Source organism: Rhincodon typus, chromosome 21 (genome assembly GCF_021869965.1).
Source record: "Rhincodon typus isolate 14 chromosome 21, sRhiTyp1.1, whole genome shotgun sequence".
Lineage (NCBI taxonomy): Eukaryota > Metazoa > Chordata > Chondrichthyes > Orectolobiformes > Rhincodontidae > Rhincodon > Rhincodon typus.
The window spans coordinates 32,490,699-32,509,431 of NC_063352.1; the positions used below are offsets into that span (position 1 = coordinate 32,490,699).

The window sequence follows — 18,733 nt, forward strand, 5'->3', positions numbered from 1 at the left end:
CTCTTGTATCCTGGAGGTTTACTTTTCTCTCTCTCTCCCTCTCACTCTTGTATCCTGGAGGTTTACTTTTCTCTCTCTCTCTCTCTCTCTCTCACTCTTGTATCCTGGAGGTTTACTTTTCTCTCTCTCTCTCTCTCTCTCACTCTTGTATCCTGGAGGTTTACTTTTCTCTCTCTCTCTCTCTCACTCTTGTATCCTGGAGGTTTACTTTTCTCTCTCTATCTCTCTCTCTCTCTCACTCTTGTATCCTGGAGGTTTACTTTTCTCTCTCTCTCTCTCTCTCACTCTTGTATCCTGGAGGTTTAATCTCTTGCTTCTAATTGACCTCTTTTCCCCCATTGTCAATGTCTTCCCTTTCAGCCAGTTGGGAACATGTTCAAAGGCAATCAGAAAATCTCACATCTGCTTTAAAGTAAAAGCAAAAAGCCGTTCTGAAGAAGAGTCGCGCCGGCCTCAACATTCATTCTGTTTCTCTTTCTCTCCGCCCATCTGCTGAGTTTCTCCAGCCTTTTCTGTGTTTGTTTCACCTTCTTTAAAATTTCTCCCTGTTTGCTCACTGCAGTGTTGCCAACATTCATGATGGATTTCTGAAAACTTGAGGGTCAATCTTAGAGGGTGACAGTTGTAGATACTCGAGTCCTGGCCTGCAAGTGAAAGTTATAAGAGGACCAGTAGGTGGACTCAGAGCACCTGTGTTTTCACCAGGCTTGCAGCTTGTCCTCTTGCAAAAAGTGCAGATATGAGAAGCTTGTTTTGGCACTAACATGACCAGCGGGACCAAACTATTATGCAAAACAATAACTAGATGGCTTCTATGTACATATCATAACATATTATAGAATAGACTGAAAATTGTAGAAATGATCTAAAATAATACATAACAAAATAACCTCTGTGGAAGTATCACTGGACTCAAGATTCTGTTTCTTTTTCTCCATCGATGAGGCTATACCTGCTGAGTTCCTCTAGCAATGTTTTTTTGTTTCAGATTTCCAAGATGCAGTTTTTTGCTTAATTATACTAACATAACCTGTGTTCTGATAGTATCCAACAACTTGGAACATATATTTTTAACCTGTTCAGATGTGTTATTTCTCCACCTCTGGAGCATGTGGTGCTTAAGCGTGGAGGCTCCTGGCTCAGAAGTAGGAGCACTACCACTGCACCAAATAGCCCTTGCAAAGTTTTGATAGATTTTTTTCTCAGCACCTGTTAAGAAAGGTTATTACACACCTCTGGAGCAGGTGGGATTTGAGGCCAAGCTTCATGGCTCAGAGTAGAGATGTAACTTCTGCACCACAAGAACCCTCCATCTGTTTTATACTGGGTAGTGGGTGTAGGTCAATTATGCACACAAAATCATACAAAAATTAATCAACGACATCAAGTTAGTAATAAATTGTGATTATGTTTTACCTTGTACCAAGTTGGAGCTGACTGGCACATCAACCTTCCAACCAGAAACACATTCTAAGGACTAAGTCCCAATCCTCTTACCTATTGATTATGCATAAAAAAAGAGCAAAGTTATAAAAAAAAATTAACCTCATGTACTGTAAAGTTTTCGTGGTTACCTTGCGAAGGAACAAAGTGGTCGCCCACCTAATAATGAAAATAACTACTACAAAATTTAAAATGGCTGTGAAAGCAATGATTTCATTGATAATTTCTATTATATTGGAGTAAGCATTTGCTGGTATTATCATTTTGGGAAGTAGTTTTCCAATCTCGGAAATGTTGTAACTTGAATTTCAACAGGAGTGATAATGAAGTACTAATTTTAGAATAACCATTCAAATAAACTGCTGTCAATATTTTTGGATGGCTGAAGTGAAACATTAAACAAAAAAGTAGTATTTCACCAGATTTCCATTATTAAATTGATAGATAAACCTTGCACTATTTGACTTCATTATTAAAGGCCTAGTAACCTCAAGTACACAACACCAGTGAAACCCAATCCTTGATTGTTAGAAAAATAGTTAAACCTGGAGGTGGGCTTTATTTGATGTCAAAGTATGCCTCTGAATGTTTATGTTCCTGAAAGTATACAGAATGTGTCTCAACTGTTGTTTGGTAAATGGAATTATAACTGTGATCTTAGGAATGTAATACTTTTAGCAGAAGTATTTTCTAAACAATGTGTGGATTTTTGGTGTTTATTTGGCATGCTTTAAAAATGTTATGGGCAGTTATTAATTTTTGATATTATTTCTGTACTTGCAGTATTTTGTCACTCTGCCATGCTAGTTCAGACAGAGGGAATGCATGGATTCTATCACATTTAAGAGTGAAACAGTGCTTTCCGATGTTCACATGTACACACCAAACACCAGGCACCTTATGGTGAGACTAAATGCAGTTGGACAACCAGGTACTGCCTTAGAATTATTTTATATTTCTCGTTATGCTTGCGTTTTCCTGTTCTCACTACTGGTATGTTGTTGAGCCTGATGAAACAATAGATAATATTCCAATAATATGGGTAAAACAGTACCCAAGAATAATTTCTACCTTTTCCATTGTTTCTAGTTACAGATCATTTCTGTTATAATTTTTTTTGTTAGATGCACAACAGCTTACAAAGTCACTGATCACAATGAAGACAATTAAAAACGGTGGGGGAGATGGTTATTTTTTTCTACAGCGACAGTTATGATTTTCAAGGAAATGCCTGAAAAGATGATGGAAGTAGTCACTTTCAAAAGGGAATCAAATATATTTTTTAAAAGGCTTTGAGGAAAGAGCAGGGATTGGGAAGTAATTGAACAATTCGCTTAAAGAACATAAAAGACACGGATAGAGGATTGGCTGATTGGTATAAGGCAGAGTGTGGGGATAAAGTGATCTTTTTCAAGAAAGCAGCCGGAAACTGGTGACTTCCACAGGGGTCTGTGTTGGGACCACATCTATTTATGTTATACATAAACGATCTGGACTAAGTCACAGGGCATTGTTGCTAACTTTGCAGATGACACAAAGATAGGTAGAGGGACAGGTAGTGTTGAGAAAGCAATAAGCCTGCAAATGTACTTGAACAAACTAGGAGAATGGGCAAAGAAGTAGCAGATAGAATATAAAGTGGGAAAGTGTGAGGTTATGCACTTTGGTAAGAAGAGTAGAGGCATAGACTATTTTCTAAATTGGGAAAGGCTTTGGAAATCTAATGCACAAAGGGACTTAGGAGTCGTAGTTCAGGATTCTCTTAAGGCCAGCAAGCAGGTTCAATTGGCAGTTAGGGAGACATGCAATGCGAGCATTCATTTCAAGAGGGCTGGAATAAAAAAACAGAGATGTACTTCTGAGGCTGTATAAGGCTCAGTTCTGATTGCATTTGGAACAAGGGCAGATGGTGAAATTTGGATACAGTTACTCTGGAATTAAGAATCTAACGACGACCTTGAAACCAATGTCGATTATCAGGAAAAGCCCATCTGATTCACTAACGACCTTACGGTAGGAAATCTGTCATCCCTACTCGTCTGGCCTACACATGACTCTAGACCCACAGCAATGTGGTTGACTATTAACTGCCATTTGGACAATTAGGAATGACAATAAGTGCTGGCCTCGCTAGTGATGCCACATCCCATGCGTGAATAAAAGAATATTGTGAGCAGCCTTGGGCTCATATCTCATTTAGGATGTGCTGGTTTAGAGGGGATCTAGAGGAGGTTTACAAGAATGATTCTGGGGGTGAAGGGATTGTCATATGAGGGTAGGAGAAACATCTATTCTGCGTATACCCTGTTTTAGCCCTTTAAGAATTGTGTAAGTTTCAATGAGATCACTTCCCATTTTTCTAAACTCCAGAGAATAACAAGATAATACTTAATTAAAGATATTAAGAAATGCCTCCAAAGTATAATGTGCCTAAATTGAAGTCTTTTTCTTCCCAGACAGGTAATAACATTTCAGTAACTGGTAAAATCTGTCGCTAGTCATGCAGAATTTGATTTCAAATCCAGCAGACAAGAATGCAGCTGTTACAACTCTCATATGACTCTGTTTTTTATCATTTTAGTACATGAAGTGATATTTATAGATCTTCGGTGTTAGAAAAGTGTACATTAATGCTTTGAAATTGGTGAGATATTACACATTAACTATTTGAAACTAATATAATTTATATTTTTAATTCATTCTGCAGTCTTTGTGTCAAAGTTCAAAATCCTACGGAATATTAGTGTCTGTGACAAAGATGATTTAGGGGATTTCAGCAGTGAAGAAAATAGAGTACTTCATGCAGATGATGCTTTAACTGGTCAAATGGGTTGTAGCAACGCTACTGCAAGCGAAAAGAAATTTGAAGTGACAAAAGACACAGTGCATACTGAGATTCTGCTAGATGACGATGGAGATCTGGATGTTATTCGGAGACCTGTTGACTTCCTTCATTGTAGTGAAAAAAGTTTGTGGAGAGAGAAAGTCTATCCCACCATCCTAAGTAAAGGGGAGGAGTTTTCCTCTGAGGACTATGAGGAAGATTGCAGTATTTGCAATGAGATCAGAATAGGTAAGTGTCTATAAAAACCTTTGTGCATGCTGTGGGTGTATTGTAGGACAGAACAAATCATATTGTTGAATTTTCAGAATCTCCTAGCAAAATGGGTGGTCTTCCTGTTACGAAGAAATTGTGAATATCGTTTAGTTGAATTTTTAAATATATTCTCACTGAGTAAAATAATCACCCTGTTCACGGTCTACTATGTAGCAGGGCAGACTGTAGTTTATTCAAAAGATGCTGGAGATCTGAAATAAAAACACTTAAGTCCTGGAGAAATTCAGCACGTCTGGCAGCATCTGTGGAGAGAGAAAAGTTAATGTTTTGAGGCTAATGTGACTTCTTTGGAATGGAACAGGGCTGGAAAATGATTTTTAAAATGTTGTTGGAGAAGCAAGTGGAATAGATGGTGAAGGTACCCACAGCAAAAGGTAAAGGCAGTCTTACTGGTAGTCGAGGAGAATCACAGATGAAGAATAGGTGTTAACAATAAAAAATATATTAGCTCTGTTGAGAGGAAACTCATCCAATAAGATACAGGTGTTGAGGGGCAATGAGTGTGCACAATCAAAACAGAGAACTGTTCGTGGAGAACTCAGTGTTGTGTCCTGAAGCCTCTCAAATGCGTAAGTACAAAATGAGGTGCGGGTTCCTCCAATTTTCATTGGGCTTCACTGGAGCACAGCAGCAGGCTTAGAACAGAAATGTTAGCATGAGAGCAAGATTGTATATTGAAATGGCAAGCAACTCGAAGTTTAGAGCCTTTCTTAAAGTCCAATTGGAGATGTTCTGCAAAGCATCATCAATGTAGGGGATACTGCATTGTGAACAATTGTTACAGTAGACTAGATTGAAAGAAGTACAGTTAAAATGCTGCTTCACCTGAAAGGAGTGTTTGAAACCTTGAACATGGAGTGGGGACCACAGACCATCTCCTTCATGACACTCTGGTCCACTCCTCTGTCACTTGAACACCTCCTTACCCTGCCTTGGCACTTTCCCTTGCAATCACAAAAGGTATAACACTTGCAATTTTATCTCCTCACTCCTATACTGCTGCAGAATTCCTTTGCATCCTTAGCAGGAAGGGACTTTCACCTGCTACAAGAGTGTACCCTTGACCATTGCTGATTTTGGCTGCAGTTAGTCACACTATAAATTTCTGGTTCCTGATATCACTGCTGGGCAATGCATGGGTAGGCGGTGGCAAGGACGGAGGGTGAATGGCTGCAAGGTTCACCTCTACCTAGTATTTAATGGTCACCTCTGTGCTGCTCGATAAACTAAAACTAAACATTTGCAAAAATAGTTAACATATGCAATTTTACCATCAATTTGCTTTTTGGCCTTTTGTCTCTTACATGAGCTCGTACACACATTAACAAAGAAAACCTGGAATAGCTCGGAAAACCTGTGCCCAGTATTGCTATGATTCAAATGATGAAAAGTACATTTGTTTGAATATTTCTGTTAATTCCATAGTTACAATATGCATCCCCATGTTGTGGGTTGGCTTTTTGTATATTCCTTGCAATTTCTGACAGACTGAGTGACTCTCTAAGAATTTTCTATCAAATTCCTTCATGCTTCTCTGGGTAACCATGTAACTCGAGTAGAAAATCTAGTTTAAAGTATTACTCAGCTGCTGTAACAATGTGCCCTTTAATGCTTCAGTAATAACTTGAACAGTAAACAGTGACATATTCGATTCAAAAGTTTATTATTGTTCAGTAAGGACATTAGAACTTTGGGTTTTAAATATGCCATAATCATTTAAGAACCTGCTGATATTTTGTTTTCCTGGAAGGTTTTCTTGTTGATTGCAATTTGAGGTATGACACAGCAATTTGCATTAGATATTGTGTGATAATTACTTAAACATGATAGGAACACAGGAACAGGAATAGGCCATTCAGCCCATTGAGTCTGCTCTGCCATTCGATAGATCATGGCTTATTATCTACCTCCGTGCCACTTTTCGAGGGTACTGTCATATCCCTTGATGTTACTAATCTCTAGAAATCTACTGATTCCTGTCTTGAATATGCTCAAAGTTTGAGTTTCTGCAAACCTTATGGGTAAAGAATTCCAAAGATTATCCACTAAGTGAGGAAATTCCTTCTCACTTTCGTCTTAAATGACCAATCCCTTATTCCAAAACTGTGTTCCCTAGTTCTGGACACACTAGTCAGAAGCAACATCCTATGTACATCTATCTTTTCAGGCCCTGTAAGAATTTTGTAAGGTTCAACAAGATTAGAGAATACTGGTGCAGTTTCTGCAGTCTCTCTTCTTAAGAAAATCCTGTCGCCCCTAGGATTAGTCTGATGAATCTCCACTGCAATCCTTCTGCGGCAAGAATATCCTTTCTTAGGAAAGGCCACCAAACATAATACTTCAGTTCCACCAAGGCCGTACACAGTTGTAGGAATACATCTTTGTACACCAATCCCTTGCAATGAAGCACAACAAACTGTCTTCCTTAATGATTGTTGCACCTGTATGCCAGCTTTTAGTAACTCATGAACAAGAACTTCCAAGAAAATTCACAAACTTTTTTTCTCCGTTCATGAAACCAATTCAAAGTTTTTTAATCTCCTCAAGTGTTAAGTTTCTTTGAAAAGCAAATTTCTGTTCAGACTCCCATCAAAAGACAGATAATCCCTTAATAGAGATAATGGGAACTACCAATGCTGGAGAATCTGAGATAACAAGGTGTAGAGCTGGATGAACACAGCAGGTCAAGCAGCATCAGAGGAGCAGGAAAGCTGACGTTTCGGGTCTGGACACTTCTTCAGAAATTTCTTCATTCCTGAAGAAGGGTTCAGAACCGAAACATCAGCTTTCCTGCTCCTCTGATGTTGCTTGGCCTGCTGTGTTCATCCAGCTCTACACCTTGTAATCCCTTAATATACTCTTTAGACTGTCAATCAAACAGTGAACTCAGAAATCCTTGCTTTGAAAATTGTAATTATGGAAATTCAGTCAAGCATTAATTATGTCATAATGACATGATAATAACACTTGGAAAGTGTCAACAGAGAACTCTTGCAATTGCACAAATGGATAGTCACGTTTCTTCTAATCTACACCAGATGGCTTGTCCATCAGAGCAGAGAAATTCAAAATCTTCAGATCAAGACGTTTAAGCAAACCTGATCCATTCTTAATGAGTTTGTGATTCCAACACTGTGGGTTAAGACACTCGAACCAACCAAAATGAGATATGTTTGAATTCAGTGCTAAGTTCAAATGTCCCTGCAGATGTGTAATTCATGCTCCACACACCTTGCCCCAACATTTGAAAATTTGTCACCCTCATTTCTGTTGGAAATGAGGTGAGAAGTCCTCACTCAAATCTTGCCCATCATTTTTAAAGGTCTATGAATCTTCCTGACTCAGTGAAAATCCACTTCCAGATGTTCACTTTGGACAAGAGTTCTTAGGTTTGTGTTGCTATAATAGAAAAAGGGAATTTAAAAGCTTTTATAAATATATTATAAGAAAGAGTAGCAAAAGGAAAATGTGAGCCTTATTTAATGCCAGATGCAGGGGAGGCTTTATTGGATAATAAGTAAAAGGCAGGTTTATTGAATTAGTAATGTGTATCTGTGTTCACAGTAGAAGAAAAGGACAAAATAGCAACACAAGGGAACCTAAAATCAAGTAAAGGGGAAGAAATTAGTGCGTTCAATATGTTTAAAAGTATATAGTATTTGTGAGACTTATGCTTGACAACTCATCCGGCTTCATTCTGATATATTAAAAGACACAGCTGAAAAAATTGCAGATGAGTTAGTTTCAGAGCTTTTGCCTTTGGATTGAGAAATTGCAAATGTTGCACCATCTTTAAGACATGAGGGAAGAAGCAGGAAATTACAGCCTTAGAAGTGTTAAGTCAATTATGGCAAAGCTACTGGAGTCTATAATCAGGAATAAAGATTCAGCATTTGGACACATCTGAGCAGATCAAGAGTCAAGTTGGAGAGTAATGTGCAGGGCATGTCTGACATATACAATACAATTTATTTTTAGCAGAATTCGCTAATAATTTGAATAGAGATGTGTCTATGGAAGTGGTTTTCAGGATTTCCAGAAGAACTTTGATATGGTTTTGCACAAAAGATCATACTAGCAAAAATGAGAGCATGTGTAATTGGAGGCAACTTTGGGACATGATTTGATTATTAATAGTAAAAATAGAGGTTGTAGACATGCTTGCCGAGGCCAAACCGGAAGAAAACTAACCATAAGGATACATGAACACCAACAGGCCACCAAGAGACACGACCAATTCTCACTGGTCTCAATACACACAGACAAAGAAGGGCACAAATTCGACTGGGACAACACACCCATGATAGTACAAACCAAACAGAGAGATGCCAGGGAATTCCTGGAGGCCTGGCATTCCAAAGGGAAATCCATCAACAAAGACATTGAACTGGACCCGATATACAAACCACTCAAACATAGAACCAGAAGTGATGCCAACCACTCCAGCAAACCGAGGCACATAAATAACAAGCAGGACAGAACGCTGACACTTCACCAGAGGCGCACTGACGATGTTGCCTAGCAGGGTGACTAAACGTCTGCAACCAAACACACCGGCTCGGTGAACAAGTCTACAAGCTCATCCACAACCTGAGCTACACATCTTCTCAAAAACTTTAAATAATAAAAATTCTTTTGGCTCGAAATATGACAGCTGTAATTAATCTGCAGTGGTGCTCCTCAGCTATTGTTACACTCAGACAAATATCCAGGGTCTATTTGGCTGAAGTAGGGTTTAATTAAAGGTAGAGTAGTCTCTGGGACTTGATATCACTGAGAAGAGAGATGTTAAGAAAGATAATCAATGCTAATGAGAACTTGAAAATATATTTGTTTTGATAATATGTTATTGTCTATCACACTACCAGGCACTGTTATCACATTGAATGATATTGACACCAAAGTTGATGTCACTCAGTCAATTTCAGTGGGTTGTCAATGTGTTGTCGAGGCTGTGGAGACTTCCATTAAATATTAATGTGTAGAGTAAGCTGTGGAGATGCCCGTTTTAAAAAGAAATGCTTCATAGTCTCTGGCTGTTATCTCCATTGAAACACAGCTGGTGATTTAAACAACAATTTTTGATCTACTGTTCTGATTATGAGAGAAAAGGCACCTCATAAATTTTATTGGATTTTTTAATCAGACTTTCCAGCAATGATTCTTTGGGGTATACAGTAGATGTGTCCTCTTCATGTGGTGCTGCTGACTCAGTACAATTGTTTCAACACAACCACAAAAATATTTTTTTTTTTGGAACTACACACTTCACTGTTCTCCAGGTGGTATAACCTCTGGTATAACTCACCTGTCTTGACACCAGGTCATGAATTTGTTCCTAGTTTCACTATGTCAACGTTATTAACCTCCAACTTGAAATCTACATTTATCAAAATATTGTTTCCGCTCCCATTGCATTTCAAGGTGTAACTATCATGATCTAACTTATGGACACACACCTATGTGGCTTAGTTTCCTAATGTCCACCCTACATAAGCGAGTACTCATCTAAAATTTTGCTGCCTATATCTTAACTCTTCAAATCTCATTCACCTATCCACTCTGCTTGCAGACCAAAATTGGTTTCCATTTTAATAATGCCTCAATTTTAACATACTTGTACCTCTTTTTCAAATCTCATGACCTTGCCCCCTTCCTATCTAGGCATCTTCTTCCAACCCTACAAATCCTCAAGATGTGTGCGCTCCTCTAATTCTAGCTTCTTGCTCATTTCTGATTGTTCTCATCCATTGCCCATGAGCCTTGACACCCCAAATGTAATCAAGGCAGAGGTGGGAAGGTGGCAAAGTCCTCACCTGCTCAATTGGCTGGCAGGCTGGCTTGTGATGCTGAGTGATACCAATAGCGGGGTTCAATTCTTGTGCTGGCTGAGGTTACCATGAAGGCCCCACCTTCTTAACCGCTCTCCTCACCTGAGGCATGGCAACCCTCCAGTTAAACCACCACCAGGCATCTCTCTCTAATGTGAGCACAGCGCTATGGTCCTCTGGAACTATGATAACTTTATTTTACTTCACATGTATATACATATATACACACAGATTGGAAATATATAGTATAATAGTTATTTACAATTTGAAATGGAAAGTTATGATGCACTGTGTTTTTAATATATAGTAGATAAGCACTGGAAAAGGCATTATGAGCTCCATGAACATGACAGCCATCATATTAAAACAGGAGGTATGATTGGTATTCTGGCAACCTTATCTAATGTTCTGATGATGTGATTGGTTAATTTTGTATTATGAATGCCATGTGAGGTTTGTCTCATTGAATACAATATGTTGTATTATTTTCTTTTTACAGAACACACCATGGATACTACTTTGGAGGATGTTGGAAAACAGGTACAGTGCTTGCATCCTATAGTTCCTATATACATACATATTTATACACATTCTTTTAACAATCCCTTCTCATTGCACTCTTCTCATCGGTAGGTATGGCGTGGAGCCTTCCTTCTTGCTGATTATATTTTGAATAATAGTTACCTATTCAGAGACTGCACAGTGCTGGAGCTGGGAGCAGGCACAGGATTGACCAGCATTGTCATGGCAACTGTTGCTAAGACTATTTATTGCACAGGTAGGATAGAAACCTGGTTAGGTAATAGATTAACATAGACCTATTGGTATAGACAATCCATGATTAAATACCTTTTGAAATTGTACGATCAGTGTGTGCACATGTGGTGAGAAGCTGCTAACAAATCAGCCTGTATTCTGGATAGTAACTCATGTGAATCAAGATGTTTTCTAATGTTGTTTTGCGCTGTAATATAATTTCTAGTTAATTATGCTATGGTTTTTGTTTTTAAATAAAGATGCATTTAAACCAGAACAAGACACAAGGGAATTAATGTGATTAAGTGGGAATAGGTGAAGAGCTAATTTTATTAAGGCAGAGAGGCAAATGGAGCAAACAGAAAATGAAGAAAAATATAAAGCATGACAGAGCTAGAAGCAATACATAACCCATAGCTTGCAGAAAAGCTAAAAGGCTCATGGATGGTAAGTGAAGCACAGGCAAAGATGGAACAATGAAGTAGCAGAATAGATACTGGCAAGGAAATAATGGGTGCCTCAAAATTCTGTAAACCATAGTCAAGATTCTGGAGAACAAAACTGGAGAGTTTTTGCTAAACAACTGTACATCCTAATAAGATTGTTACATTTACTTTAGTTAGGTGAAAATACAATAAAGAAAAAAGTGATGCTTCAGCTGTTAGAGCACCATGGTCAGATGATTTGGAATACTGCATTGCCCTTTGGGACTACACTGCAGGAAGGATACATTAGCCTTGCAAATGCATCAGAATTATAATAGTGCTTTGAGGGTTAAAGTATGAAAATAGTTGGCATAAACTTGTCCTTTGTTGCCTTGTGTTTTGAAGGTGATCTAATTGAAGTGTTAAACATTGTAAGAGAATTTGATAGGGTGGATACAGTTAGACTATTTCCTCTAGTGATGAAATCAAAATCAAGGTGATGTAATCTTAATGTCAGAGTCTGACTATTCAAGAGCAAATTTAGGAAGCACTTTTTATTAAAAAGGGTAGTAGAAATGCTGAACTCTCCCAAAAGGTTACAAGTGAATTAGCAAGTTACAAAACCAAGATAGATTTTTCTTCAGGATGGGTTATCAGAATGGAATGTAAACAGGTAAACAGAATTGAATTGATATAAATCATTACCTAACTGAATGTGGGGCACACTGGAATGGCTGGTTAAACTACTCCTGTTTCTAGTACTGTTCTGAAGGATAATAACTGGCTATTTTTGAGTTTGAACTTAGCTGTCAGCTGGCATACCTGGTGGTGAAATTTCGGAAACCAGATCAGTATCTGATTTGTTAATCTGAAGGCTAATCCAAGTAGATTTATTGTTCTCAGGGCACAGTTGATGCATTTCACTTGGCCTGGCTTCATGATGCAACCTGAGGGAAAATCCACTAATAGGATTGGGATTCTTTCTATTTACTCCATGCACTTCTGAGTAGGCATTGTCTTAGTTGAACAAGCAGCTTAAAGCCAAACAGTATTCAGTATTAGACACAACACAGTGTGGAGCTGGAGGAACACAGCAGGCCAGGCAGCATCAGAGGAGCAGGAAAGTTGACGTTTCGGGTCAGGACCCTTCTTCAGAAATGGGGAGGGGGAAGGGAGCTCAGAAATAAATAGAGAGAGGAGGAGTGGGGCTGGGGAAGGAAGGTGGGATGGTGATAGGTGATTGCAGGTGGTGAGTGATGGAGATTGGTCAGTGGGATGGGTGGTGCGGATAGGTGGGAGAGAAGATGGACAGGTTGTGTCAGGTCAAGGAGGTGGGGATGAGAGGGAGGGTTAGCCATGGGATGAGGCCGGGGCTGGCGAGATTTGAAAACTGGTAAATTCCATGTTTCAGCCATTGGGCTGTAGGCTTCCAAGGCAGAATATGAGGTGTTGCTCCTCCAGTTTGCAGGTGGTGTCGTTGTGACACTGGAGGAGGCCCAGGATGGAAATGTCAGGAAGGGAGTGGGAGGGGGAGTTAAAATAGTTGGCGACCGGAAGGTGTTGTCGTTTGTCACATACAGAGCGCAGATGCTCTACAAGACAGTATCCGAGTCTACACTTGGTCTCACCGATGTAGAGGAGGCCACATCGGGAGCAGCGGATACAGTAGACCAAGTTGGCGGATGTACAGGATGTACCCGGCACCTTTCCCTGCCACTACAGGAACAAAGAACAAAGAAAATTACAGCACAGGAACAGGCCCTTCGGCCCTCCAAGCCTGCGCCAATCCAGATCCTCTATCTAAACTTGTCACCTATTTTCCAAGGATCTGTATCCCTCTGCTCCCTGCCCATTCATGTATCTGTCTAGATACATCTTAAATGACGCTATTCGTGCCTGCCTCTACCACCTCCACTGGCAACGTGTTCCAGGCACCCACCACCCTCTGCGTAAAGAACTTTCCACGCATATCACCCTTTAACTTTTCCCCTCTCACCTTGAAATCGTGACCCCTAGTAATTGAGTCCCCCACTCTGGGAAGAAGCTTCTTGCTATCCACCCTGTCTGTACCTCTCATGATTTTGTAGACCTCAATCAGGTCCCCCCTCAACCTTCGTCTTTCTAATGTAAATTATCCTAATCTACTCAACCTCTCTTCATAGCTAGCGCCCTCCATACCAGGCAACATCCTGGTGAACCTCCTCTGCACCCTCTCCAAAGCATCCACATCCTTTTGGTAATGTGGCGACCAGAACTGGACGCAGTATTCCAAATGTAGTCGAACCAAAGTCCTATACAACTGTAACATGACCTGCCAACTCTTGTGCTCAATACCCTGTTCGATGAATGAAAGCATGCCGTATGCCTTCTTGACCACTCTATCAACCTGCGTTGCCACCTTCAGGGTACAATGGACCTGAACACCCAGATCTCTCTGTGCATCAATTTTCCCCAGGGCTTTTCCATTTACCGTATGCTACACCTGCCCCTACACCACCCATCCCCTTTCATATCAGACAGCGGTTCACCTGTACATCTGCCACGTTGGTCCACTGTATCCACTGCTCGCAATGAGGCCTCCTCTACATCGGTGAGACCAAGTGTACACTCGGAGACCGTTTCGTAGAACATCTGCGCTCTGTACATGACAAATGACATCTTCCGGTCGCCAACCATTTTAACTCCCCGTCCCTGGGTGACGTGTCCATCCTGGGCCTCCTCCAGTGCCACAATGACACCACACGCAAACTGGAGAAGCAACACCTCATATTCTGCCTCAGGAGCCTACATCCGGATGGCTGCAACATGGAATTTACCAGTTTTCAACTCTCCCCACCTCTGGCCTCATCCCATGTCCAACCCTCCCTCTCATCCCTGCCTCCTTGGCTTGACACAACCTGTCCATCTTCTCTCCCATCTATCCACCCCATCCATCCCACTGATCAATCCCCATCACTCCCTACCTGCACTCACCTATCACCATCCCACCTTCCTTCCCCAGCCCCACTCCTCCTCTCTCTATTTATTTCTGAGCTCCCTTACCCCTCCCCATTTCTGAAGAAGGGTCCCGACCCGAAACGTCAGCTTTCCTGTTCCTCTGATGCTGTCTGGCCTGCTGTGTTCCTCCAGCTCCACACTGTGTTGTCTCTGACTCCAGCATCTGCAGTTCTTGCTATCTCTCAGTATTCAGTACTCAGTTAACTATTAGTTATAATAACCCACTAAGTTCCAGCAGCATGCCCAAACACAGTGGGGAGTCCCTCGGCCTTGGTTTCCTAACTTGTGACCAAGTTTCATGAACCTGAAGGAATGGGGTATGTGTATATGCAAAACGTGCGCTGTTTGCATTGGGCAAATGGAAACTTTATTGGTGTAAATTTGGATCTAAGCACAATAATGAGTTCCCATGTTTGTCAGGCTTGTGTTAAGCACACTACCATTCTTCAATTCTCATTTAAAGTGCTGTACTACATGTATAAAAAGCTGCTTTTGTAGTGCTGAGTATTTGCTTTTTATATTTCTAGATGTTGGTGAAGACCTACTGAACATGTGTGAAAGAAATATCATTGTAAACAAGAATATCTATGAGGCGGCAGGTAAGTTGAGGTGCTTTGAAAGAAGTGGAGTAAAGTAACTGCAATTTACTTGTTGTAATTCCAATCAATTAGGATAGTTATTGGTAAAATTGAATTATTTCCAAAGCAATGGCATCCACACACATTATTGCTAAAATACTAGGTCTAGATGTAAGATTTCACTTACTTGCACTGTATCTGTAGCATCAGTGTGAATTGTGCTGCATCAACAGTAAGGCTGTAATGTAAATTGAGAGTCTGATCCCAACTTGATTCTCGAGAAGAAGGAATGATGCTCTCAAGATGCAGCAGTCTGATTTAACAGTTAGCTTTTGTCTTTATTCCAGAATCCAATCTAAATGAGGCTTGATACCCAAAATCACACGAGCCTTGCTCCTATCTGGTCCAGCATAGATATGGTTCCCTGAGTACAGTTTGTGTCAGGCAAATAATTGTGTTTCTATTAATTCATATTAAATAAAACTAGTTCTGAAGTATTGTAGGTCATTAAATCATGCACAGTATATAGATAGCAAATTTTATGTTGAAATCCAGAAAATATATTAAAAAGCTAATAAAGTTACAATGGAGATGGTAGTTTTAAATTTTCTTTCATGATGCCAGTGGTCAAGTAAAAAGAGAAGCAAATAAGTGATCTATCAGTACTATTAGTAATATTATGAAGATTGAAATTAGTTACAGTAGAGAAGTGTGTACAGGTTCCTTTAATTATAGGAAAATAGATTTTGAAGGGACACGAAGGATTTGAGGAAACCAGGAGTGCTGGATTGGCATGCACTGCAAGATAGGATTGATGCAAAAGAAAAAAAAAATATGTTCAGACACCTAATTAGAAACCTGCAAAGTGAATGTAGTACTAAGTGGCTTAATAACGATAACAAAAAATTGTCTTATAATAAGTACTTAAATTGCAGCTATGAATAAAGATAGGGATGGATACAGGAAATACTAAACCAGGTCAAGAAATTGGCTGAGGAGATAAGTATGAACCAATTGTTTGATACACACAAAATATTGCTGGAGAAGCTGAGCAAGTCTGGAAGTACCTGCAGAGAGAAGATAGAGTTAACGTTTTGAGTCCATGATCTGTCTTCAGAACATTAATTGTTTAATATTTGGCATTGTGTAATGGGAGAGGTACATTACTGAACTTACGGTAAATGATCCTGTGTGGAGGCATGACCATTGTGCAATTTCATATTGTTTAGGAGTTTACGAGTTATTTGATTATGTCTAAAACTATAGTCTAATCAAACAAAGCCAATTAACATAAAATGGCTAAGGTTAGCTTGGGAAATTTGGTCAAAAGTTATTGTTGTAGACATGTGTTGTTGATAATTTAAAGATAAAATATGTAATTTTCGATAAACAACCATGAGAAATAAAAGCTCCAGGGAAAATAAGATCCAATTGTGCTAAATGATAGTATCACATTAAAAGAGGGGGTTATGGTAGTACTGTAAAGAGTAATAAGCCTGAGGAATGGGATGATGTTAGGAATTAGCAAAGGATAACCAAAAAATGTGGTAAAAAGGAATAGAATAAGACTAAGCTAGCAAGAATCATAAATCTGATTGTAAGAGCTTTTCTAAATATGTGAAAACAAAGGGATTTTGAAAAGAATTTGTGTCCGTTCCAGACACTTAGTACTCCATCAGGAGAAACTAACATTAGGAATAAGGAAATGAAAGAGATTTTTATAAATATTTTGTATCTACATGCTGGAGAAGTGTAATTTGACTGATAGCTGATAAATCCCTTGGACAAAATCCTACATCCTAGAGTTTCAAAGCAGTGACTACAGACCTGGTGGATTTATTGATTTTGATCTTACAGCATTCCCAATATTCAAGAAGAAACCCATGGCTTGATACGTAACACATGTAACTTTGTTACTAAAGAAAGGATAGAGAGAGGAGAAAAGAAAACTACAGGTCACTTAACCTGACATCAGTAGTAGCTAAAATGCTAGAATTTATCACTAGGGACACGGTAGAATAATCTAGGAAAATCGCAATCTGGATAATCAGTGACAACATTGTTTTTGTTTGAGATATTTATGTATAACTACCAGGGTGAATAAAAAAGCAACCATGGATGTGAAGTATCAGGGTTTTCATGAGGCATTTAATAAGATCGTTATTAGACTCTTAATTCCAGATTTTTATTTTATTCAGATTTCACCACCAGCCATGGAGGTATTTGAACCTGGGTGCCAAGGCCATTAACTGGGTTTCATGGTTGATACTGTAATGGTAATACCACTAGGCTATAGTCTCACTGCAAATCAGATATTATAATCCTACAAATGTGACATGCAGAAACTATAACAACAGCAACAGTCCACAGAAAAAGATAAAGGAGAGGAACCTAAGATTTAATTAGAAAATGCTCCTAAATGTCTAGCACCATCTGAAATAATTTCAGAGCAAGCAAACAGGATCTTATGACACATAATGAGGTATGTTACAGGCAATAGCTATGAATAGAACAAAAACTGATGTTTCAGACTTAGACCTTTCCTGGGAACTAGAAGATGTTAAGATGAACAGTATTTAAAAGGAACAAGAGAATAAATGGGAAAGGAGAATACGACTGCACTTCAGAAAAATCTGGCTGATTCATTCACCAAAGTTAGTTTTTCACGTCTTTTGTTGTTGGCTTTAAAAGTTAAGAAACTTTGTTGAAATCTTATAAATTGGCATAATTTTGAATTTGGCTGACTTACCCTGCCATGTGATGAAGTGATTGTGCTTTATTATGCACTTGTGGGAGTAACGCCATTGTCAGAAGTACAGCAGTGCATTGTTTGTGTCAGAATGGATTTTGGTGTCCTTGACAACAATGCACTTTGATGTATTCTCTGTAGTTTTGGCTGTAGAAGCATTCTTTTTGAAAGCACATCAGAATTCCTTAAAGTGTGATTTATTACTGATGTAGGAATTTTTTTCTGTAAAAATTATGTTAAACTTTAGTGGACTGGAATTTTTCAACAACTGCCATCCTTGCTTGATCTGGTCTACAAGTGGCTCCAGACCCACAGCAATGAGGTTGACTCTTAGGGATGGGCAATAAATGCTGGCCTAGCCAGTGACCCCCTCATCCTGTGAATGAATAAAAAAAACTGTACAGTACTGTAAAACAAACAGAAGAGCTTGAAGGAGCTCGACAAGATGCTAGAGAAAAGGGGGATCACCAGAACCTTCAAATTAAATAAATCCCAAAATATTGAGAGAGAAGCCAAATGTACAGCAAACAATTTATTTGGATCTCAAAGATCTTAATCAAACTATAAAGAGAAGTCACTTCCCTGTTCCAAGACTGGAAGAGATTATGTCAGCATTTGAAAATGCAAATGTTTTCAGAAAGATTGATACCAAAAAAAGCTCCAGGATTGTGAAGCTTGGCCAGGAAGCTTGACAGCATTTAAAACACTATTTGGTCAGTACAAATTCCTCAATCCACCTTTTTAGTTTAAAGTGAGCCAGAATATTTTCCAGCAGAAAGTAGATGAGGTGCACACAGATTGCAAGCATACAAATTAGGAGCAGTAGTAGTCCATTC

At 39.2% G+C, this 18,733-nt stretch overlaps 1 protein-coding gene across 5 annotated transcripts in view; it reads left to right on the top strand.

Moving 5' to 3' along the window:
* Positions 1-18,733, top strand: part of mettl22 (methyltransferase 22, Kin17 lysine) — a 44,961-nt gene that overhangs the window by 552 nt on the left and 25,676 nt on the right. For 3 of the 5 annotated variants that reach the window (XM_020530088.2, XM_048609858.1, XM_048609860.1), the window contains exons 2-6: positions 2,227-2,374; positions 4,151-4,516; positions 10,892-10,932; positions 11,026-11,170; positions 15,098-15,169. In XM_020530088.2, coding sequence (XP_020385677.1) covers positions 2,269-2,374; positions 4,151-4,516; positions 10,892-10,932; positions 11,026-11,170; positions 15,098-15,169 — 730 coding nt within the window. In that variant the 5' untranslated portion in view covers positions 2,227-2,268. Of the gene's footprint in view, positions 1-499; positions 672-2,226; positions 2,375-4,150; positions 4,517-10,891; positions 10,933-11,025; positions 11,171-15,097; positions 15,170-18,733 lie in introns of those variants that run through there. The other 2 variants (XM_048609859.1, XM_048609861.1) reach the window with 2 other exon arrangements.